Source organism: Ranitomeya imitator, chromosome 3 (assembly GCF_032444005.1).
Source record: "Ranitomeya imitator isolate aRanImi1 chromosome 3, aRanImi1.pri, whole genome shotgun sequence".
Lineage (NCBI taxonomy): Eukaryota > Metazoa > Chordata > Amphibia > Anura > Dendrobatidae > Ranitomeya > Ranitomeya imitator.
The window spans coordinates 379,525,457-379,551,503 of NC_091284.1; the positions used below are offsets into that span (position 1 = coordinate 379,525,457).

The window sequence follows — 26,047 nt, forward strand, 5'->3', positions numbered from 1 at the left end:
TGGATGAACGCTCAGTAGGAAGATTGATCTTGTCCAAGCCTAGATAGGACCACCAGGTCTTCTCCACCACTATCTTGATAGTATCAAGCCATCAGGGTACTGGTCTTCCTCTTCGTCTTGTTCCTTCTAATCTTCCGACCATGATGTCCTGCTCCAGTGATTCCTCTCTGTGTATCATGTGTCCAAAGTAGGCAAGTCATAGCTTGCTTCGAGTGACATGTCTTGCTTCTTGATTTGTTCATGTTAAACCTTAGATTGCTTAAAGTTACCCTCTTTTACTTTGAAGACAACTTTGCACCCTCTTTGGCATCCTCTCAAGCAGCTTCATTACGTAGCCACCTGAATTGGCTTCAATGAAAAGTTATGCTTTGTCAGTAGTTTTTTTTTTAAAACTACCTACCTGGACTGACCTATAAAAAAGTTTTGTAGAGGCAGTGTTGATATTCAGTTACACCCTGAGCACTATTCCAAAACCGTCCTAAACCAGAATATGGCAAGAACTACTCAACTTAAAATAGAAAAAATGACAGTCCATCATTATTTTAACATATGAAGGTCTGTCGGCATGGATATTTGCTAGAACCTGGAAGGTAACCTCAAGTGCAGTCGTGAAAACCATCAATCACTATGATGAAAGCAGCTCTTGTGAGGACTGCAATAGGTAAAGAAGACCAAAATTACAGGTGACATGGCCTCCACAATCCCCCAATCTCAACCCAATTGAGATGATTTGGCATGAGGTGGACTGCAGAGTTAAGGCAAAACAGCCATCAAGTGGTCAACAACTCTGGGAACTTCTTCATGTTTAGCAAATATTCTGAGAAAACAATAGAGGGAAAATAATGGGGAAAAATGTCAGCTAACCATCTGTTGCAGCACCTTGCTGGATGAAGTAACATCGCCCGGAGCCGTCTCAGTGTTGGACGTCAGCAAATAGAAAAAGGATGGGGAAGAGAACCCCAGTGATGAAGTCAAAAAGGAAAGTAATCTTTTCGCAAAAAAAATTAAAAACTTTTTTTCAGTACAATAGTACATTAAAAAAGACATGATTAAGGCTCTTAGCTGAAACGCGTTGGTAGTTCATCCCAGGTTGTGGTGACCAGGAGCCATGTCTTTTTTAATGTACTATTATACCGAATAAAAGTTTTTCATTTTTTTACAAAATTATTACTTTCCTTTTTGACTTCATCACTGAAGGTTCTCTTCCCCTACTTTTTTATAACAAATATTCTGGCTCGTTTCACAAGTGTTTCTTTATTAGTTGCTTCAATGTGTGTTCCTTCATGGTTTTGCTGCCTTCAGTATGAATCTACAATGTGCACATTTGAACAAAGAAAACTGTTACATGTAGTTCTGTAAGTAAAATAATATTCTAACTTTATATCGGGACTTTAAATTATCTTTATATTATTAGCTATTTATGGTCTGGTTGTACCTTGTAGCTTTGCTGCCAGCCTATGAAGGAGAATTCACTAGTGCATTGAGACCAGTGTTTACAAGAGAGAAGGAATCGTTTGTCCTGTCTTGTTCTGTATCTTCCAGTCTGGAAAGACACAAACCAAATGTGCAATGGTTTAGAGATGGTATGTATATGTTAAAATGGCAAAAAAAAAAAAAAATTACATATATGAAAGCAAACATGTTCATATATGCAGATTACGTACATTCTCGAGTGCATACAAACTAACACTCATACAAGGGATGCTTACAATCTTACTAGACAAATTATAGTTCTTTGGAAAAAAACACACATACGGTATATATATCTCTCTTGTTTTTATTCAACAGGAACTTTAGTAAAGGAGACGGAAGGCAGGGAGATAAGCTGTGAAGGCTTAGATGTGTCTTTAAGAGGGTCTCCTGCTTTCAAAGAGGATGAAGGTTTCTACACAGTTTGTTTGCCTGCTACTTCAGGACATCGGGAGCAAACTGCTTATATGTTTGTTCGAGGTGAGTTCTCCAATATTTTTTATTACATTTATGATGCACTATAGCCTGCACTAAATTATCTTCTAGGTATAGAATATTAAACCAGAAATCTGCTATAAAAATACTTAGAAAAGTCGCAGTTTTTGTGCATTGCAGGATTGCACAAAATTTTTAACTTTTGGCACTTTCAATTCAGTTTTGGCCAGCTAATCAAAAAATGGTGAAGCTGGGGTGAAACGGGGTGCAGCAATGCCCTCACATGTAATTCATAAAGACCTGTGGTGTACCTTATGCCACAAATCTTATTCCAGTCAGGGACTGGAGTCAAATTTGTGTTGAGGTGCACAGAAGCGCACACCACTTTTTAGATGCACCTGATTCATTAGGAGATGTACACCTCTTTATGAATCAGGCGACTCTGACTTCAGCACACACCCTCATCAGGACCACCATGAACAATATCATTTTTAACCCCTCTGTGACATTAGACGTACTATCCCGTCGAGGTGCCCTGGGCTTATCTGACCCTGGACGGGATAGTACATCATAGCGATCGGCAGTGCTCACGGGGGGAGCGCCGCCGATCGCGGCCGGGTGTCAGCTGCTTATCGCAGCTGACATCCGGCACTATGTGCCAGGAGTGGTCACGGACCGCCCCCGGCACATTAACCCCTGGCACACCGCGATCAAACAAGATCGCAATGTGCTGGCGTTGCAGGGAAGCACCGCGCAGGGAGGGGGCTCCCTGCGGGCTTTCCTGAGCCCCCCGCAGCAACGCGATGTGATCGCGTTGCTGCGAGGGTCTCACCTCCCTCCCTGCTTCCTCCAGCCCCGGATCCAAGATGGCCGCGGATCCGGGTCCTGCAGGGAGGGAGGTGGCTTCACAGAGCCTGCTCAGAGCAGGCACGGTGAAGCAGCCTGCACTGCTATCAGATCAGTGATCTGACAGTGCTGTGCAAACTGTCAGATCACTGATCTGTGATGTCCCCCCCTGGGACAAAATAAAAAAGTTAAAAAAAAATTTCCAAATCTGTAAAAAAAAATTAAAAAAAAATATTCCAAAATAATGAAAAAAAAAAAAATATTATTCCCATAAATACATTTCTTCATCTAAATAAAAAAAAAAACCAATAAAAGTACACATATTTAGTATCGCCGCGTCCGTAACGACCCGACCTATAAAACTGGCCCACTAGTTAACCCCTTCAGTAAACACCGTAAGAAAAAAAAAAAAACGAGGCAAAAAACAACGCTTTATTATCATACCGCCGAACAAAAAGTGGAATAACACGCGATCAAAAAGACAGATATAAATAATCATGGTACCGATGAAAACGTCATCTTGTCCTGCAAAAAACGAGCCACCATACAGCATCATCAGCAAAAAAATAAAAAAGTTATAGTCCTGAGAATAAAGCGATGCAAAAATAATTATTTTTTCTGTAAAATAGTTTTTATCGTATAAAAGCGCCAAAACATAAAAAAATGATATAAATGAGGTATCGCTGTAATCGTACTGACCCGAAGAATAAAACTGCTTTATCAATTTTACCAAACGCGGAACGGTATAAACGCCTCCCCCAAAAGAAATTCATGAATAGCTGGTTTTTGGTCATTCTTCCTCACAAAAATCGGAATAAAAAGCGATCAAAAAAGTCACGTGCCCGAAAGTGTTACCAATAAAAACGTCAACTCGTCCCGCAAAAAAACAAGACCTCACATGACTCTGTGGACCAAAATATGGAAAAATTATAGCTCTCAAAATGTGGTATTGCAAAAAATATTTTTTGCAATAAAAAGCGTCTTTCAGTGTGTGACGGCTGCCAATCATAAAAATCCGCTAAAAAACAAGCTATAAAAGTAAATCAAACCCCCCTTCATCACCCCCTTAGTTAGGGAAAAATAAAAAAAAATGTATATATTTCCATTTTCCCATTAGGGCTAGGGTTAGGATTAGGGCTAGGGTTAGGGCTAGGGTTAGGGCTAGGGTTAGGGCTAGGGTTAGGGTTAGGGCTAGGGTTAGGGTTAGGGCTAGGGCTAGGGTTAGGGCTAGGGTTAGGGCTAGGGTTAGGGCTAGGGTTAGGGCTAGGGTTAGGGTTGGGGCTACAGTTAGGGTTGGGGCTAAAGTTAGGGTTAGGGTTTAGATTACATTTACAGTTGGGAATAGGGTTGGGATTAGGGTTAGGGGTGTGTCAGGGTTAGAGGTGTGGTTAGGGTTACCGTTGGAATTAGGGTTAGGGGTGTGTTTGGATTAGGGTTTCAGTTATAATTGGGGGGTTTCCACTGTTTAGGCACATCAGGGGCTCTCCAAACACGACATGGCGTCCGATCTCAATTCCAGCCAATTCTGCGTTGAAAAAGTAAAACAGTGCTCCTTCCCTTCCGAGCTCTCCCGTGTGCCCAAACAGGGGTTTACCCCAACATATGGGGTATCAGCGTACTCAGGACAAATAGGACAACAACTTTTGTGGTCCAATTTCTCCTGTTACCCTTGGGAAAATACAAAACTGGGGGCTAAAAAATAATTTTTGTGGGAAAACAAAAAGATTTTTTATTTTCACGGCTCTGCGTTATAAACTGTAGTGAAACACTTGGGGATTCAAAGTTCTCATAACACATCTAGATAAGTTCATTGAGGGGTCTAGTTTCCAATATGGGGTCACTTGTGGGGGGTTTCTACTGTTTAGGTACATTAGGGGCTCTGCAAACGCAATGTGACGCCTGCAGACCAATCCATCTAAGTCTGCATTCCAAATGATGCTCCTTCCCTTCCGAGCCCTCCCATGCGCCCAAACGGTGGTTCCCCCCACATATCGGGTATCAGCGTACTCAGGACAAATTGGACAACAACATTTAGGGTCCAATTTCTCCTGCTAACCTTGGAAAAATACAAAACTGGGGGCTAAAATATAATTTTTGTGGAAAAAAAAATATTTTTTATTTGCACGGCTCTGCGTTATAAACTGTAGTGAAATACTTGGGGGTTCAAAGCTCTCACAACACATCAAGATGAGTTCCTTAGGGGGTCTACTTTCCAAAATGGTGTCACTTGTGGGGGGTTTCTACTGTTTAGGTACATTAGGGGCTCTGCAAACGCAATGTGACGCCTGCAGACCATTCCATCTACGTCTGCATTCCAAATGGCGCTCCTTCCCTTCCGAGCCCTCCCATGCGCCCAAACGGTGGTTCCCCCCCCACATATGGGGTATCAGCGTACTCAGGACAAATTGGACAACAACTTTTGGGGTCCAATTTCTCCTGTTACCCTTGGGAAAATACAAAACTGTGGGCTAAAAAATATTTTTTGTGGGAAAAAAATGTTGTGTTATTTTTATGGCTCTGCATTATAAACTTCTGTGAAGCCCTTGGTGGGTCAAAGTGCTCACCACACATCTAGATAAGTTCCTTAGGGGGTCTACTTTCCAAAATGGTGTCACTTGTGGGGGGTTTCAATGTTTAGGCACATCAGTGGCTCTCCAAACACAACATGGCGTCCCATCTCAATTCCTGTCAATTTTGCATCGAAAAGTCAAACGGCGCTCCTTCCCTTCCGAGCTCTCCCATGCGCCCAAACAGTGGTTTACTGACACATATGGGGTATCAGCATACTCAGGACAAATTCGACAACAACTTTTGGGGTCCAATTTCTTCTCTTACCCTTGGAAAAATAAAAAATTGGGGGCAAAAATATAATTTTTGTGAAAAAATATGATTTTTTATTTTTACGGTTCTGCATTATAAGCTTCTGTGAAGCACTTGGTGGGTCAAAGTGCTCACCACACATCCAGATAAGTTCCTTAGGGGGTCTACTTTCCAAAATGGTGTCACTTGTGGGAGGTTTCAATGTTTAGGCACATCAGGGGCTCTCCAAACGCAACATGGCGTCCCATCTCAATTCCTGTCAATTTTGCATTGAAAAGTCAAACGGCGCTCCTTCCCTTCCGAGCTCTCCCATGCGCCCAAACAGTGGTTTACTGCCACATATGGGGTATCAGCGTACTCAGGACAAATTGGACAACAAATTTTGGGGTCCATTTTCTCCTGTTACCCTTGGTAAAATAAAACAAATTGGAGCTGAAGTAAATTTTTTGTGAAAAAAAGTTAAATGTTCATTTTTATTTAAACATTCCAAAAATTCCTATTAAACACCTGAAGGGTTAATAAACTTCTTGAATGTGGTTTTGAGCACCTTGAGGGGTGCAGTTTTTAGAATGGTGTCACACTTGGGTATTTTCTATCATATAGACCCCTCAAAATGACTTCAAATGAGATGTGGTCCCTAAAAAAAAAATGGTGTTGTAAAAATGAGAAATTGCTGGTCAACTTTTAACCCTTATAACTCCCTAATAAAAAAAAAATTTGGTTCCAAAATTATGCTGATGTAAAGGAGACATGTGGGAAATGTTACTTATTAAGTATTTTGTTTGACATATCTCTGTGATTTAATTGCATAAAAATTCAAAGTTTGAAAATTGCGAAATTTTCAAAATTTTTGCCAAATTTCCGTTTTTTTTCACAAATAAACGCAGGTACTATCAAAGAAATTTTACCACTATCATGAAGTACAATATGTCACGAGAAAATAATGTCAGAATCACCAGGATCCGTTGAAGCGTTCCAGAGTTATAACCTCATAAAGGGACAGTGGTCAGAATTGTAAAAATTGGTCTGGCCATTGACGTGCAAACCACCCTTGGGGGTAAAGGGGTTAATGAATCATTTCCTAGCTGCCCTTTGTGCTTTATACAACCATGAATGACTAATACCAATTTTCTGCCTTACATTGAAGACACATTAGGAATTTACGTACATGACCCTTTCTTCTTGTCAAGAAAGAGGAGGTTGTCAAAATTCCAGAAGGTAACTTCTCAAAAGAAAATGTGATGGTGGAAAATAAAAAGATTTTTTCTACGTTTTCTCCTTATTTACTCCCTTTTTTATGTAAGTGCTTACCAATAACTGTCTTAATGTGACAGGAAGAATGTTCTAAGTATTTCATTTCCTACCCTATGTCATTAAATAATGCTAACATAAAAAACATTTTAAAGAGAACTTGTCAGCAGGTCAAAAGTTGCTCTTGTTTTATTTCCACTGCCCCCTAAATATGCTGATTTTTGTTTTTATATATCATACATTGCAGAGTTATGGGCCTTTTTTATTCTGTGAAAATTATCATGGTCTTTATCTTTACCATATTATAAATCCTGCTATTGAAGAGCTGGAGCTCAGGAGAGCGTAATTACCTGCAACTCAGTCGATTCGATGTTCCAGCACTCCAGCACTGCTGCTCGCATGCTTTCTGTCTCTTTAATAGTAGGAAGGGTCAAGGGACTGCAGAATTCTTAAAGTGTTCATGTGAGACAAATCTCATTTCAAAAGAACACGCTGAGCTGGACTGTAGTTGTGACGTTCTCTATGAGAATTTTGCCTTTTACCCTCTATGACACTATTGTGTTTTGATTGGCCAGAGTCATAGAAGAGAGAAAAACTTGCGCGAGTTTCTCGCATTGCACTCACAAGTGTGACCCCGGCCTAAGGCTTGTTCCCATGCTGCATTTTTGCCACAGCAGCAAAAAACTAAGCGTTTTACAATATCATCAAAGTGAATGAGATTTCTGAAATCTCAACTTGTTGCTTATTTTTATTCCTGCAGATTTGAACCATCAAAGCATTTTGTCAAATCTGCAGCATGTCTATTCTTACAGCGTTTCTTGCAGTTTTTTTTGCTCATTTAAATCAATAGAGGAAAAAATGCATGCAAAAACATATCAAGAACATGCGTAATTTAACTAGAGTTTTTCCTGCCAACACTCTGATTTCTGCTGCAGAAACATTTGCTGCAAATACTATGTGCCCATACCCTTACAATTTTATAATGGTCTGCCCAAATAAAAGGGAAGTCCCTTAACCAATGGTATCCATGCCAGAGGATTTGCATAGGTTTTTTTCTGACTATATGCAACTTTTTCTAAAATATACTTGGTATATATAATATAGTTGGAACATGGAAAATATTCATTTTGAACTGCAGCCAATGGTCAGCAATAGATTTTGAACGCAAAAAGGTTTATTTCCAAATTGACCCTACTGCACAAATTATCTAGACTGATCAGTAAACTTTGTTAGCCTTTTACCTTTTCACCAAGAGGTTTCTGAACTCAACCTGAAATTACATTATATTCTGCAAAAGATAAGACACAATACAAATATAAGAGCAAAGATTTTTTTTTTCAACATAGAATAGACTTTGTGCTATCGATGAACAAATTGCAATTACTATTACCGTACTTAGCAGAGTCCATCGAAGAATACAGAAACCTAGCGGTGGTAAAATCTTACTCTAATATCTGTTGTTTAGGACAAATTACTGATTTATAGCAAATGAAGGGAAGATGTCTGCTTTGTGAGCTAGAACGGAGAACAGATGTGTAGGAGCAGCCGCCGTTTGGGCTGATTCAAGCGTTTTTGTATTATATGGATGGCCATTCATCTGAATATCTTCCATGCAGTAATATACTACCAAGGGAAATACCTGGCCTCCTGCTCTCCAGGCGCTCCTGTCTCCTAAGCTGCACACCTCTCGAGAGTCAATTGAGCAAATGGTGCAAATCTCATGACCCAGACTCCACTAATTTGAAGGAAATGAAAGTGACTGCTAAATAAGAGAAAACATGAAAAAATGTTTAGTTTAGGTACTCTTTAAATGGATTCCAGGAAGGGTGTTTTTTTATACCTCAAAGGCTCCCAATAGGTTACACTAACAAGCAGTGTTTTACCTACCCTTCCCTGTTCCAATGCCAGTTCTTCACCGCTGCCTCCGGTCTTTGTTGACAGGTTGCAGAAGTGACGTAATATCAACAGTGGCGTGGCCAATCAGATTGCCAAATTTAAATATACAGTGGTGTGAAAACGTGCCCCCTCTCTGATTTCCTATTCTTTTGCATGTTTGTCACACTTATATTAATTACTTATTACTTATATTACTTATTTGTCACACAAATATTTCAGATCACCAAACAAATTTAAATATTAGACAAAGATAACACAAGTAAACACAAAATGCAGTTTTTAAATGAAGGTCTTTATTATTAAGGGAAAAAGAAAGCCAAACCTGCAGGGCCCTGTGTGAAAAAGTGATTGCCCCCTAAACCTAATAACTGGTTGGGCCACCTGTTATGGACCTGGTGGTTAGGAGCACCCGGAACGACCTGATGGTTAAACTCACACAGGACAAGCTCTGGGAAGTGGGAGCTCTGCTGATCGCAACCCCTAATCCTATCAGACGCCTCTTCACAGCCTAAGAGCTAACTAGCCCTAAAGATAGAAAATAAAGCCTACCTTGCCTCAGAGAAATTCCCCAAAGGAAAAGGCAGCCCCCCACATATATTGACTGTGAGTTAAGATGAAAGTCACAAACACAGAAATGAAACAGGTTTCAGCAAAGGGAGGCCAGACTTACTAAACAGACTGAGGATAGGAAAGGTATCTTTGCGGTCAGCACAAAAAACTACAAAAGACCACGCAGAGTGTGCAAAAAACCTCCGCACCGACTAACGATGCGGAGGTGCCACTCTGCATCCGAGAGCTTCCAGCTAGCAAGGCAAAATCATGATAGCCAACTGGACAAGGAAACAATGAACAAATAATAACTAGCAGGGACTTAGCTTCTGCTGGAGTAGACAGGTCAGCAGAAAGATCCAAGAGCGAACTGAACCAGTACAAGAACATTGACAGCTGGCATGGAGTAACGATCTGAGTGGAGTTAAATAGAACAGCCAGCCAAAGAATAAACTACGTCACCTGTGGAAGGAACCTCAGAAGCAGCAGCTCCACTCACAGCCACCAGAGGGAGTCCATGGACAGAACTCGCCGAAGTACCATTCATGACCACAGGAGGGAGTTCGAAAACAGAATTCACAACAGTACCCCCCCCTTGAGGAGGGGTCACCGAACCCTCACCAGAGCCCCCAGGCCGATCAGGATGAGCCAAATGAAAGGCACGAACTAGATCGGCAGCATGAACATCAGAGGCAAAAACCCAGGAATTATCTTCCTGACCATAACCCTTCCACTTGACCAGGTACTGGAGTTTCCGTCTCGAAATATGAGAATCCAAAATCTTCTCCACCACATACTCCAACTCCCCCTCGACCAACACCGGGGCAGGAGGATCAACGGAGGGAACCATAGGCGCCACGTATCTCCGCAATAACGACCTATGGAACACATTATGGATGGCAAAAGAAGCTGGAAGGGCCAAACGAAATGACACAGGATTAAGAACCTCAGAAATCTTATACGGACCAATGAAACGAGGCTTAAACTTAGGAGAGGAAACCTTCATAGGAACATGACGAGATGACAACCAAACCAAATCCCCAACACGAAGTCGGGGACCAACACAGCGCCGGCGATTAGCGAAACATTGAGCCTTCTCCTGGGACAATGTCAAATTGTCCACCACATGAGTCCAAATCTGCTGCAACCTGTCCACCACCGTATCCACACCAGGACAGTCCGAAGGCTCAACCTGCCCTGAAGAGAAACGAGGATGGAAACCAGAATTACAGAAAAAAGGCGAAACCAAAGTAGCCGAGCTGGCCCGATTATTAAGGGCGAACTCAGCCAAAGGCAAGAAGGACACCCAATCATCCTGATCAGCAGAAACAAAGCATCTCAGATATGTCTACAAAGTCTGATTAGTTCGTTCGGTTTGGCCATTTGTCTGAGGATGGAAAGCCAAAGAAAAAGACAAATCAATGCCCATGTTAGCACAAAAGGACCGCCAAAACCTCGAAACAAACTGGGAACCTCTGTCCGAGACGATGTTCTCCGGAATGCCATGCAAACGAACCACATGCTGGAAAAACAAAGGCACCAAATCAGAGGAGGAAGGCAATTTAGACAAGGGTACCAAATGAATCATCTTAGAGAAGCGATCACAAACCACCCAAATGACCGACATCCTTTGAGAGACAGGGAGATCTGAAATAAAATCCATGGAAATATGCGTCCAGGGCCTCTTCGGGGCAAAAGCAACCCACTGGCACGAGAACAGCAGGGCTTAGCCCGAGCACAAGTCCCACAGGACTGCACAAAAGAACGCACATCCCGTGACAAAGAAGGCCACCAAAAGGATCTAGCCACCAAATCTCTGGTACCAAAGATTCCAGGATGATCCGCCAACACCGAACAATGAACCTCAGAGATAACTCTACTAGTCCATCTATCAGGGACAAACAGTTTCTCCGCTGGACAACGGTCAGGTCTATCAGCCTGAAACTTCTGCAGCACACGCCGCAAATCAGGGGAGATGGCAGACAAAATTACCCCCTCTTTGAGAATACCTGCCGGCTCAGGAACACCCGGAGAGTCAGGCACAAAACTCCTTGACAGGGCATCAGCCTTCACATTCTTAGAGCCCGGAAGGTACGAAACCACAAAATCAAAACGGGAGAAATACAGCGACCATCGAGCCTGTCTAGGATTCAACCCTTTGGCAGACTCGAGATAAGTCAAATTCTTGTGATCCGTCAAGACCACCACGCGATGCTTCGCTCCTTCAAGCCAATGTCGCCACTCCTCGAATGCCCACTTCATGGCCAACAACTCTCGATTGCCAACATCATAATTGCGCTCAGCAGGCGAGAATTTTCTAGAAAAGAAGGCACATGGTTTCATCACCGAGCCATCAGAACTTCTTTGCGACAAAACAGCCCCTGCTCCAATCTCAGAAGCATCAACCTCAACCTGAAATGGGAGCGAAACATCTGGCTGGCACAACACAGGGGCAGAAGAAAAACGACGCTTCAACTCCTGAAAAGCCTCTACAGCCGCCGAGGACCAATTGACCACATCAGCACCTTTCTTGGTCAAATCAGTCAACGGTTTAGCAACACTAGAAAAATTAGCGATGAAGCGACGGTAAAAATTAGCAAAGCCCAGGAACTTCTGCAGGCTCTTCACAGATGTCGGCTGAGTCCAATCATAAATGGCCTGAACTTTAACAGGGTCCATCTCGATAGTAGAAGGGGAAAAAATGAAACCCAAAAATGAAACCTTCTGAACCCAAAAGAGACATTTCGACCCTTTCACAAACAAGGAATTCGCACGAAGGACCTGGAACACCATTCTGACCTGCTTCACATGAGACTCCCAATCATCCGAAAAGACCGAAATATCATCCAAATATACAATCATGAATCTATCCAGGTACTCTCGGAAGATGTCATGCATAAAGGACTGAAACACAGATGGAGCATTAGAAAGCCCGAATGGCATAACCAGGTACTCAAAATGGCCCTCGGACGTATTAAATGCTGTTTTCCATTCATCGCCCTGTTTAATTCGCACAAGATTATACGCTCCTCGAAGATCTATCTTGGTGAACCAACTAGCCCCCTTAATCCGAGCAAACAAACCAGACAGCAGCGGCAAGGGGTACTGAAATTTGACTGTGATCTTATTAAGAAGGCGGTAATCAATACAAGGTCTCAAAGAGCCATCCCTCTTGGCCACAAAAAAGAACCCTGCTCCCAACGGTGATGACGACGGGCGAATATGACCTTTCTCCAAGGATTCCTTTATATAACTCCGCATAGCGGCGTGCTCTGGCACAGATAAATTAAACAGTCGGCCCTTAGGAAACTTACTACCAGGAATCAAATTAATAGCACAATCGCAATCCCTATGAGGAGGTAAGGCACCGGATTTGGGCTCTTCAAATACATCCCGGTAATCTGACAAAACTCAGGGACTTCAGAAGGAGTGGAAGGCGAAATTGACAGCAATGGAACATCACCATGTACCCCCTGACAACCCCAGCCGGACACAGACATAGATTTCCAATTCAATACTGGATTATGGACCTGTAGCCATGGCAACCCCAAAACGACCACATCATGCAGATTATGCAACACTAAAAAGCTAATATCCTCCTGATGTGCAGGAGCCATGCACATGGTCAATTGAGTCCAGTACTGAGGCTTATTCTTGGCCAAAGGCGTAGCATCAATTCCTCTCAATGGAATAGGATACTGCAAGGGCTCCAAGAAAAAACCACAGCGCCTGGCAAACTCCAAGTCCATCAAATTCAGGGCAGTGCCTGAATCCACAAATGCCATAACAGAATAGGACGACAGAGAGCAAATCAGACAAACAAACTGGTTCTATGTCTGGATAATAATAAACTGTAATTGTAACTTTTCACAATTTTTGAGTGCCGGGTGATTCTTGAATACTTGTGACTGAGGGTTGGATACCCTACTCGAGCACCAAAACTCATATCCTCACAGAGTGCCGTGTTTATCTACTTTTATTAGAGAGCAAATCAGAGTAACGGACAAAAGAAATTTAGACTGAACCGTACCAATGGTGGCAGACCTAGCGAACCGCTTAGTGCGCTTAGGACAATCGGAGATAACATGAGTGGAATCAACACAGTAAAAACACAGCCCATTCTGAAGTCTGTGTTCTTGCCGTTCAGCTCTGGTCAAAGTCCTATCACATTGCATAGGCTCAGGCCTATGCTCAGAGAATACCGCCAAATGCTGCACAGCTTTGCGCTCACGCAAGCCCCGATCAATCTGAATGGCCAAGGACATAGACTCATTCAGACCAGCAGGCGTGGGAAATCCCACCATGACATCCTTAAAGGCTTCAGAAAGACCCTTTCTGAAAATTGCCACCAGGGCACACTCATTCCACTGAGTAAGCACAGACCACTTTCTAAACTTCTGACAGTACACCTCCGCTTCATCCTGACCCTGACACAAAGCCAGCAAGATTTTCTCTGACTGATCCACTGAATTTGGTTCATCATAAAGCAATCCAAGCGCCATAAAAAACGCATCTACATCACGCAATGCCGGATCTCCTGGCGCAAGGGAAAATGCCCAGTCTTGAGGGTCACCACGCAACAAAGAAATAATGATTTTTACTTGTTGAACGGGGTCACCAGAGGAGCGGGGTTTCAAAGCTAGAAACAGTTTACAATTATTTTTGAAATTCAGAAATTTAGATCTATCCCCAGAAAACAAATCAGGAATTGGAATTCTAGGCTCTAACATCGGATTCTGAACCACAAAATCTTGAATGTTTTGTACCCTTGCAGTGAGATGATCCACACAAGAGGACAGACCTTGAATGTCCATATCTACACCTGTGTCCTGAACCACCCAGAGGTTAAGGGGAAAAGAAAGACAAAAAACACTGCAGAGAAAAAAAAAATGGTCTCAGAACTTCTCTTATCCCTCTATTGAGATGCATTAATACTTTGGGCCAGCTGTACTGTTATGGACCTGGTGGTTAGGAGCACCCGGAACGACCTGATGGTTAAACTCACACAGGACAAGCTCTGGGAAGTGGGAGCTCTGCTGACGGCAACCCCTAATCCTATCACACAACTAGAAATAGCCGTGGAGCGTACCTAACACAACTAAGACGCCTCTTCACAGCCTAAGAGCTAACTAGCCCTAAAGATAGAAAATAAAGCCTACCTTGCCTCAGAGAAGTTCCCCAAAGGAAAAGTCAGCCCCCCACATATATTGACTGTGAGTTAAGATGAAAGTCACAAACACAGAAATGAAACAGGTTTCAGCAAAGGGAGGCCAGACTTACTAAACAGATTGAGGATAGGAAAGGTATCTTTGCAGTCAGCACAAAAAACTACAAAAGACCACGCAGAGTGTGCAAAAAGACCTCCGCACCGACTCACGGTGCGGAGGTGCCACTCTGCATCCGAGAGCTTCCAGCTAGCAAGGCAAAATCATGATAGCCAACTGGACAAGGAAACAATGAACAAATAATAACTAGCAGGGACTTAGCTTCTGCTGGAGTAGACAGGTCACCAGAAAGATCCAAGAGCGAACTGAACCAGTACAAGAACATTGACAGCTGGCATGGAGTAATGATCTGAGTGGAGTTAAATAGAACAGCCAGCCAAAGAATAAACTACGTCACCTGTGGAAGGAACCTCAGAAGCAGCAGCTCCACTCACAGCCACCAGAGGGAGTCCATGGACAGAACTCGCCAAAGTACCATTCATGACCACAGGAGGGAGTTCGAAAACAGAATTCACAACAGCCACCCCTAGCAGCAACAACTGCAATCAAGTATTTGCAATAACTGGCAATGAGTCTTTTACAACACTCTGGAAGAGTTTTGGCTCACTCATCTTTGCAGAATTGTTATAATTCAGCCACATTAGAGGGTTTCCAAGCATGAACTGCCTTTTTTTTTAAGGTCATGCAACAGCACATCAATCAGAATAAGGCAGAACTTTGACTAGGTCACTCCAAAGCAGGGTCGGCATCAGCACACGGGCAAGTGTCAGGGCACTGAGCAAGCGAGGGTGCCCACTCGCTGTCGGGAACACTGGCTTGCTATGAGGCGATGGGGGCCTGGTGCCTGTGCCAGTTCCAGTGCCCATGAGTGGGCTCCCCCGCCTGCTCAGGACCCCGGGACTTGCGATGCTTACCTCTCCCGGTTCCACCACTGCCCCAGTTCCACCACTGCGGCGTCTTCCGCTTCTCTTGACTGTGACGTTCAGGTCAGAGGGCATGGTGATGAGACTAGTGTGAGCCCTCTGCCTGAGCAATCACAGTGCAGAGAACTGGAAGACACTGACATTAAGGAGTCAGGAGCAGAGCAGTGGTTAGTGAGGAGAGGCGATTGTTTCATTTTTTTTAACGTTTGGAGCAGTATATGGAGCTAATTAAATATGGAGCAGAATATGGAACCAATTATATATGGACCATCTATTAGGGCCAATTACATATGGAGCATGCATCTTATGGGGCTAATTAAATATGGAGCAGTATATGGGGCCAATTACATACTTTGTCAGGCAGATCCTATTTTCTTGACTGAGAACAGGTGTGGCAGTAATCAGGCCTGTATGTGGCTAGGTAATTCCCAAAGATGTGATAAAAGCCAGTTAATTTAGGTTTTAACAGGGGGGGGCAATCACTTTTTCACACATGGCCATGTAAGTTTGGATTTCTTTTTCCATTAATAATAAAGACTAGAGATGAATGAACAGCTTCGGATAAGAGCTTATTCGAATAGCTATAACGCTTACAGAATAGCTGCATAGGTAACCTGGATACTTGGAGCACTTCCGCTAATCAGCTGTTCGGCGCCGCAGCTGAATGTGTCGCGGCTGTGTGACAGTCACAACACATGCATGGAGAGCCTGTGTGTTGTGACCAGGGGCGTAACAACTGCGGTCGCAGGGGTCGTGACTGCGACGGGGCGCAGTGCTTTCAGGGCCCGCGCAGTCCAGCAAACAAGTAGCAGGGGAAACAAAGGACTAGGAGACAAGTCACGCACGCATTCTGCTGGCCACGCCCACAGCTTCCCCAGACTTTCAGCAGTGTGTGGAGAGTGGGCGTGTCTGTGAAGGACATGTGACCTAGCAGAACGGCTGGGCTGTCACTGACTGAAGCTGGAGAGATGGAAGAAGGCAGCAGCTGGTGAGTGATGTGCTGCTTACACCTGACACACACACACACACACCTACCTGTTCTATGTGCACAGGACCTGTGATGAGGTCACAGGAGGGGAGGAGTCAGGGGTCACATGATCAGTGGCCTCAGTGTATGCAGGACTCTGCTGTGCTTGATTGTCATGGTGCTGAATGAGGGGATGTTTATGTAACAGAGCCGTGTGTGTACAAGGTGTACAGAGCGGAGCCGTGTATGTGTGTAGTGGAGCAATGTGTACGAGGTCTACAAATCTGATCCGAGGGTGAAAGAGGTGAGCGGATTCATGTATGTATGGGGTGGTGCTGCGTGTTTAAGAGGTGTATAGAGCGGAGCCGCGTGTGGACGGGGTGGACGGAGCGGAGAAGCGTGTGTGTGAGGTGTATGGGGCGGAGCTGCGTGTGTACAAGTGTAAGGAGCGGAGCTGCGTGTGTGTATGAGGTGTATGGAGCGGAGCCACGTGTGTACGAAGTGTACGGAGCAGAGCCACGTGTGTACAAGGTGTACGGAGCAGAGCCGCGTGTGTACAAGGTGTACGGAACAGAGCCGCGTGTGTACAAGGTGTACGGAACAGAGCCGCGTGTGTACAAGGTGTAAGGAGCAGAGCCACGTGTGTACAAGGTGTACGGAGCGGAGCCGCGTGTGTACAAGGTGTACGGAACAGAGCCGCGTGTGTACAAGGTGTACGGAACAGAGCCGCGTGTGTACAAGGTGTACGGAACAGAGCCGCGTGTGTACAAGGTGTACGGAGCGGAGCCACGTGTGTACAAGGTGTAAGGAGCGGAGCCGCGTGTGTACAAGGTGTACGGAGCAGAGCCGTGTGTACAAGGTGTAGGGAGCAGAGCCACGTGTGTACAAGGTGTAAGGAGCGGAGCCGCGTGTGTACAAGGTGTACGGAACAGAGCCGCGTGCGTACAAGGTGTACGGAGCAGAGCCGCGTGCGTACAAGGTGTACGGAGCAGAGCCGCGTGTGTACAAGGTGTACGGAGCAGAGCCGCGTGTGTACAAGGTGTAAGGAGCGGAGCCGCGTGTGTACAAGGTGTACGGAACAGAGCCGCGTGTGTACAAGGTGTAAGGAGCAGAGCCACGTGTGTACAAGGTGTACGGAGCAGAGCCGCGTGTGTACAAGGTGTACGGAGCAGAGCCGTGTGTGTACTGGTTCTCGGAGCGAAGCCGTGTGTGTACGGGCTGTACACGGCTGTGGGCAGAGCCCAGCATGTGCATTGTGGGGGAGTATTGTGTGTACTCGCCAGCATCAGAATGTGCAGTGCGCATGCTCCGGAGCCGACCAGTACACCGAATACACCCCCACACTGCACAGGTCTGGAAATGACGCACTGCAGCGTCATACCAGGAAGAAACAGCACACAAATTTCAAACGCCGGGAGTGCGCCTGGAATTAGAGCGAGGGAGGACATATTACTATAGGGACATGTTAGTTATAAAATCATTTTTCTCAGCGAGTACAGGGCAGTATTAGGTCAGACTATACAACATTGCAACACAACTATAGTGTGCGAAATGAATAGGGAAAATGTGAATTTCGGTGGGAAATATTTTGGCGCGGGGGGGCCCCATTTGAAAGTTCGCATCGGGGCCCCTCACTTTGTAGTTACGCCACTGGTTGTGACTGTGACATGGCCGCGACACACGCCAAACAGCTGATCATCAGGAGCCCTCCAATTATCAGGGTTGCCCATGCAGCTGTTTGGTAAGCACTATAGCTATTCGTATAAGGAGTTATCTGAAGCTATTCGTTCATCCCTAATACAGACTTGGGGTCTAAGGGGTAAGGTTTCTCCTTATGGAGAGTGACATACCAGATCTGGCTTGTCAAGGAGGTCCACAAGGAAAAGCCTTACCCCTTAGACCTCAGTCTAGAACCTCTCACCTAGCCAAATTAGATCTCATACTTTGCACTGACGAGGGCCAATGGCCCGAAACACTGTGTATGCAAATTGAGATTCTGTTTTGGCTTTTATCCTAAGTCATATTGCAAGACTCGTTAAAGGGTTGATTGTGACTTGTTGGATCGCTACTTCCAACAGGCGGCACTATATAGAGTTCAAGTCCCCTTTCTCTCTGAAGAGGCTATTTGCATAATACAGACCTTTATTTAAACATTGCATATTGTGTTTACTTGTGTTATCTGTGTCTAATATTTAAATTTGTTTGGTGATCTGAAACATTTAAGTGTGACAAACATGCAAAATAGGAAATCGGGAAGGGGGAAAACACTTTTTCACACAACCGTATGTACAAAAAGATTATTTATCTGTTAAATAATATTGAAATTCATTATATTTTTTTCAATTATTCTTGCCAAGATTCTGAACCAAATAAGGCAGGGATTTCAGGATCCCCCCTCAGTGTAAAGTGCAATGACATCCAGAAAGACTGTCTACTCTTATCCTGGACTCCTCCAAGTGATGACAGAGGCGGCCCTATAATTGGTTACTTTATTGAGAGGTAAGTGCACTATAAAATATTAATGTGTAATAGTAGCAATAATGTTATGTTGGCCTCTAGAAGAAGCAAGGTCATTTTAGCGAAACAAGTATCAGGAAGTCATCCTGACAAGGAGCTAAACAAGGTTGTTTTCAACCAGAGACAAATAGGGCACTTATTGCCATCTGTGCACACATTACTAGAGGATATGCCAACTGTAATCTTATCATGGATACAGTGCTTATATAATCTGCTGTGTATTCAACATAGAAATCACTGATCAAGCTTCAATTCTAATATAAGCACCTTAAAGCCAAGTATCCATCCATTCTTACTATTTGGTTGAAGAATGCAATAAAACTTTAATAATAATTTGTGGTGGGTGGGCTGACAGAGCAAAATAGCAGACCTTCACTTTTTATTCGTTATAGCGGTGCCTATCATAGCATCTATCTCCATTGTCAGTGATCATGGTACTTTTAGGTAACTAGAACCCTACATTTTTTTTAAATAATAAAAAGGTACATTTAAATTATTTGTTTTTACATACAGTACTATGCAAAAGTTTGATGTGGGTGTTAAAAAATGCTGCAAAGTAATAATGCTTTAAAAAAAAGTTTTAATGGTATATTTTTATCAATTAACAAAATGAAAAATGAATGAACAAAAGAAAAATCTAAATTAAATCTATATATGGTGTGACCACCCTTTGTCTTCAATACAGCATCAAATCTTCCATGTACGTTTGCACACATGTTTTGAAGGAAATTGTCAGGGAGGTTTTTCCAAACATCTTGCTGAACTAAACACAGATCTTCTGTAATTCCAGGCTTGGGCAAATCCTTCTATCTCTTGATGTAATCCCAGATAGACTTAATGATGTTGAGATCAGGGCTGTATAGGGCCAGATCATCATTTTCAAGACTCCTTGTTCTTAACGCTGAAGATAGTTTTAAAAGGGAATCTGCCAGTTTGTTCAACCATTTGAAGCAGTCTATATGGGCAGGCAGCTTACAGGACGCTGAATAAAATGATAGTTTGATATCTGCGATATGATGTCTTATTCCACAGAAAAACACGATTTTCTTATGCGTAAATAAGCTGTTCAGGACTATGGGTCAGATACTGATCTGCATGAGAATCTGCCTCCATAGCTTATTATAATGGATAATGGGTGTTACCAGTGTGAGACATGTAGCTAACACAGAACAGTACAACTGAACTTTGTCTCCTTACAAACACATTTGCTACAGCTCTGCTGTACTGCAACAATATTACAACACTGGCTGCCCATGGAAGCTGAAGCCCTGACAGGAACCTGTAGATTGTGTTAGTTATAACCACACACAGCTCTGCAGTGAGATCAGGAGAGCAGGGAGCGGCCAGTACATGTCACACTGGTAACTCCTCCTTTTATTTAAAATAATGTCTGGAGGCAGATTCTCATGCAGAACAGTGTCTGGTCCATAGTTCTGAACAGCTCATGTACATATAAGAAAAGATTTCTGTGGAATAAGACATCGCCTACCATGACCTACATGCTCATAAAGATGGTTTAGAGTGATTGACCCTACTGACTGATTTAAATTAATGACTTTTGCTGTATGTTTGGAGTTGTTATCCTGCTGCAGAACAAATTTGGAGCCAATCAGATGTCTCCCTGATGGTATTTCATGAGAATAGGAATCTGCCTAAATTTCTCAGCCTTGAGGACATCATTAATCTTGATCAAATTTACAACTCCGCTTGCTGAAATGCAGACCCAAACTTGTAAGAAACCTCTACCATGCTTCACTGTTGCCTGCAGACACTCGTTGTTGTACCTCTATCCAGCCCCGTGTGTTCAAATTGTATTCTGCATATTTCATATTTTGACTCATCAGTCCAGAGCACTGCTGCAATTTTTAGATTCTGTTTTCATGCATAATTGAGTCACTTGGCCTTCTTTCCATGTCAAACGTGTGGTTTTTGGCAGCAATTCTTCTATGAAGACCAATTACTGGTCAAACTTATACAAACAGATGGGTATAGCTGTGTCCCACTGGCTGCTGTTAGTTCTAAGGCGATAGCACTGCGGGACATCTTCCCATTATGAAGAAAAGTAGGCATGACATGAATTTCCAGCAGCTGCACTAAGTTTTCTAGGCCGACGACTGCATCTATGATTCTCAATGTTGCCCATTTATTGTTGTTGTCATTGCTGAGAAATACAGGCAGATATTTATCTATCATGCATCGTGGAGACATCTGATTGACTCCAAATTTATTTCTCAGCAGGACAACGACCCCAAACATACAGCCAATGTTATTAGGAACTATCTTCAGTATAAAGAATAAGAAGATCTGGATGTGATTATATGGCCCCATAGAGCTATAGTCTCAACATCATCAAATCTGCCTAATCTAGTTTCCCGACTCTGAACTAGCTTCCCAGTATCCTTTTTGAAATGTGGAGCCCAAAACTGGATCACATATTCAAGATGTCACCTTACAAGTGATTTATAGAGGAGTAATAAATAATACATTTGGATAACAGGATTTTATTTATTGTTTTATACACCCTAAAATCTTGTTTGCTTTTGTGGCTGCGGCCTGACATTGAGTACTACTGCTCAGCTTACTTGTAACCAGAATACCTAAGTCCTTCTCCTGTTCTGTAGTCCCTAGTATATCTCCATTTATTGTATATGCAGAAATACAATCACTCCATCCTGGGTGCAGTACTCTACATTTATCTACATTAAATTTCATATGCTATGTGTTTGCCAATTCCAACAGCTTATCTTATCAGGTCGTTTTGTAATATTATACTGTCAAGCTTAGTTTTTATCAGCGGAAAGGGTTTGGTGTCATCAGCAAAGACTGAAATACCTTTGTAAAGTCATGAATCCATGATGGTTGTTAGTTATATTATTGCCTGCTACATTTTTGCAAATCATCTACTATATAATTGTCTAAGGGGTACTTCCGTCTGTCTGTCTTTCTGTCTGTCCCGGAAATCCCGCATAGCTGATTGGTCTCGCCAGCTGCCTGTCCTGGCTGCCGCGACCAATCAACGACAGACACAGTCCGATTAGTCCCTCCCTACTTCCGTCCAGTCAGTGCCCGGCGCCCCCTCCATACTGCCCCCCAGTCAGCGCTCACACAGGGTTAATGCCAGCGTTAACGGACCGCGTTATGCTGTGGGTAACGCACTCCGTTAACGCTGCTATTAACCCTGTGTGTCCCCAACTTTTTACTATTGATGCTGCCTATGCAGCATCAATAGTAAAAAGATGTAATGTTAAAAATAATAAAAAAACAAAAAACCTGCTATTCTCACCTTCCGTAGTCCGCCGAGGCGCGCGTGGCTGCCGCCAGCTTCCGTTCCCAGAGATGCATTGCAAAATTACCCAGAAGACTTAGCGGTCTCGCACGACCGCTAAGTCATCTGGGTAATTTCGCAATGTATCACTGGGAACGGAAGGTGGCGGCAGCATCGCGCGCATCGGCAAAGCTTCGCTGGATCCCGGCGGGTGAGTATATAACTATTTTTTATTTTAATTATTTTTTTTAACAGGAATATGGTGCCCACACTGCTATATATTACGTGGGCTGTGTTATACTGTATACTGCGTGGGCTGTGCTATATATTACGTGGCCAGTGTTATATACTGTGTGGGCTATGCTATATATTACGTGGCCAGTGTTATATACTGTTTGGGCTGTGCTATATATTACATGGCCAGTGTTATATACTGCGTGGGCTGTGTTATATACTACGTCGCCTGTGTTATATACTATGTGGCTGCTATATACTACGTGGGCTGTGTTATATAGTACACGGGCTTTGTTATATACTGTTTGGGCTGTGTTATATACTGCGTGGCCACAGTTAACGCATCGGGTATTCTACAATATGTATGCATGTATATAGCAGCCACATATTATATAGCATGTAGTACTTGTCTGCTATATACTACATGGCCTGTGCTATATACTATGGCTGCTATATACATACATACATAGATATTCTAGAACAGAGGTCCCCAACTCCAGTCCTCAAGGCCCACCAACAGGTCATGTTTTCAGGATTTCCTTTACATTGCACAGGTGATGCAATTATTACCTGGGCAAGACTAAGGAAATCCTGAAAACATGACATGTTGGTGGGCCTTGAGGACTGGAGTTGGGGACCTCTGTTCTAGAATACCCGATGCGTTAGAATCGGGCCACCATCTAGTCTCCTAAAATGCCCTCAAATTTTGCAAAAAAAATGATCTCAGACTTTCCAGACAGTAGTTGCCTGGATCCACCTATTAACTTTTTTAAATACTGGTACCACTTTGCTGATCGATAAAGAATGTACTATTAACACTTCAGTCTTTAAAAGAATTCTTACTTTGCAGCATTTTTTCCATATGTGTCTAAAACTTTTGCACAGTACTTTAGAAATTTTCTTTCTTTGTATCCCACATATAAATATATGTAATAAAATTTTTGCACATCAGATGTGATTTAGACTATAATCCCCTGGAGGTGAAGTTATCTTTGCACAGAATAGCAGTAATGATGATGTTACATGAAAAATACACCATTGGAATTGCTTTAAAGAGGTGCTCCCGAGAGATAAAAAGTATTCTCATGGAAATGCCTTCTTAAACTATAAAACTAACATCCATAGGGATTTGTAATCCTGAATGTGATGGTGGATCTGCTCTTCAGTGCTCCTGATTCTTTCTGGGACGTTTTGTCCCAGATCAGGGAGCATGGCCTACTCCAGGTATCTAATAACAGCCAGCCCCCCGATCATAGTCCTGTGGCACTGTCGGTAGTCTGTAGCCACCGAACTAGAGCATTGTAAATCACCTACTTCCTGCCTGCATCCCTGACACCTCTTCTGATTAGTAGTCCCCGCAACATCATTACTTTGCGGTGGGATGCACACAGTATATCACGCCTGGCAAACTAATCAAAAGAAATGTGCTGGCAGGTAAGGCTACTTTCACACTTGCGTCGTTTGGCCTCCGTCACAATCCGACGTTTTTTGAGAATGCAAAAAAATTTGCAGGATCCTGCATTTTCCCATAGACTTGCATTAGCGACGGATTGTGATGGATTGCCATCCGTTTCATCCGTCATGCACTGGATCCGTCGGAAAATAGCGGTCCATCGTGCGGAGAAAACATTCAGAGGAACGTTTTTTTCTACATGTCGAAAAATTGGTCAGCGACGCATTCTGCGCTGCCCGTCAGCTATAATGGAAGCCTATGGACGCAGGATCCGTCGCTGACCGTCACACACTGGAATCCAGTGGCGTATCACGTTTTTCCCCTCTGAGCATGCCCGGAAGGATTTTCAATTCCGGGAGAAAAAGTCAGTCTCTCTCTCTCATCCCCGGACATTTGCTTCCTGGAAATTTCTCCATTGACATTGTGGCAACAACACAAACGACGCATTCGTCATTACACTGGATGCGTCACACACGTTTTCCACTATTTTCGTGACGTCCGTCGATACATCATTTTACTGCACAACGGCGCACAGCAGACAACGCAAGTGTGAAAGAAGCCAAAGAGCCGGTTTGTAGGGTTCTGGTCCGGCAGCTATGGACTACCAACCAGGCCACTGGACCAATGTCCATTCTATGCTACTCCTGATGGTTGTTAGCGCAATCATGATTCTATTTTTATACAACGAACAATTGCAAAAGTATAGGGAGCGAGAACAAAACACCAATTTGGCAGTTAAAAAGGTCCATAGTCTCCCTAACATTTATCAATCAGATTGCAGGTCTCGCACATCTCAAGTATCCCCAATCAGTCTCGCAATAAAACATTTAATGATTGATAAATTAATAATATTGTGTTACAAGTCATGTAAGTAAAACTACTTAATATGCATTAAACTTTCTGAAAAAGCATACTTATTACATTCTGACATCCACAATAGGTTTGCTAATGTAATAAAATGTTATATCTTTATTAAGTCTTGACATTTCAACAAATGAATGGATACAGTGCAATAAAATTCCAGCAAAAATCTGCAAGTTTCCTGTAAGTGGACTTACTGAAGGAAATACATATCAATTCCGAGTGACAGCCCTCAATCAAGTTGGAGTAAGTCATCCTTCAAAGCCTAGTGAACCTGTGACTATGAGAGATTCCGCTCCAGAGAAAAAATCCATAGGTTTGTACAAGAAGTTTTTACATGATAATACTTTGTAACAATCATTTAGATGCAACCCCCTTAACATGGTTCATAGCTAGAGAGTTAAGGCAATCAATAATTGCCAAACTGATGCTAAAAAAACAACCTCATAGGAAATTGTGGAGATAATTTACTTTTTTCATCTTAATTTATAATCTAAGGATATTATATGAATTAAATTACTAGAAGTATTCACCCCTTTCCAAATTAATATGGAAATGCTGTTTTCTCTGATTTTCCTAAATTGTTGATGCAAATGAGTCAGTATAATGTTCAAATGGAAAAGCATCAATGTTCCAGCTCCTTGGGTAAAATCAAAAAATTGTCCTTTATTTGTTCATATTAAAACATGAATGCACCGGGACAGCACTACAGGAACAGGAAGAGAGGCGTTTTGATCGCTACAGCGATCTTTGTCAAAGCTGAATATAATATGGTTTTTTTAAAAATTCACATTCCTCAGGCAGGCGCCGCCGGCATCTTGGCAGTGAAAAAAAAAATTAGGCTTCATCAAGATGGCACCAAAGGAGCCTGCGCTGTAGCATCTAACGCAATAGATGCTAGTGCACAGGCACCGCCACCAGGGACATTTTGCTTGAGAAAAAATTAGGCTCCATCAAGATGGCGCTGGCGTCGCCTATGCAGTAGGATCTATCGGATCTTGATGAAATCTAATGGGGGTTTTTTCCGACAAAATGGTGCCGTCTGCGGCGCTTAAGCTGGTCCTTGGCTCCTGGACAACTCCTCTGTCTGAAATCTTGTGAGGAGCACCTGTTCATGACCGGTTTAATGTGAAATTATTTTTTTCCAGTTTTGGCTTATGGCCCCAACAGTGCTAACTGGCGCCGTCAATAGTTTAGAAATTCTTCTATAACGAATGCCACCAATTGGTTTATTAACAAAAGGTTTTTCTCACAACAGACTGCCCAGTATCACACAGGTGTTTCCCTCCTACCACACACAGACACTGAATGAGTCAGCTGAACTGCCTTAGATAG

At 43.1% G+C, this 26,047-nt stretch overlaps 1 protein-coding gene across 1 annotated transcript in view; it reads left to right on the plus strand.

Annotated features, from left to right (window-relative positions):
- The window catches only part of MYOM3 (myomesin 3), a 252,275-nt gene that overhangs the window by 99,418 nt on the left and 126,810 nt on the right, over positions 1–26,047 (plus strand). The window contains exons 9-12 of the mRNA XM_069756945.1: positions 1,443–1,583; positions 1,789–1,950; positions 18,740–18,881; positions 24,829–25,028. Coding sequence (XP_069613046.1) covers positions 1,443–1,583; positions 1,789–1,950; positions 18,740–18,881; positions 24,829–25,028 — 645 coding nt within the window. The remainder of the gene's footprint in view (positions 1–1,442; positions 1,584–1,788; positions 1,951–18,739; positions 18,882–24,828; positions 25,029–26,047) is intronic.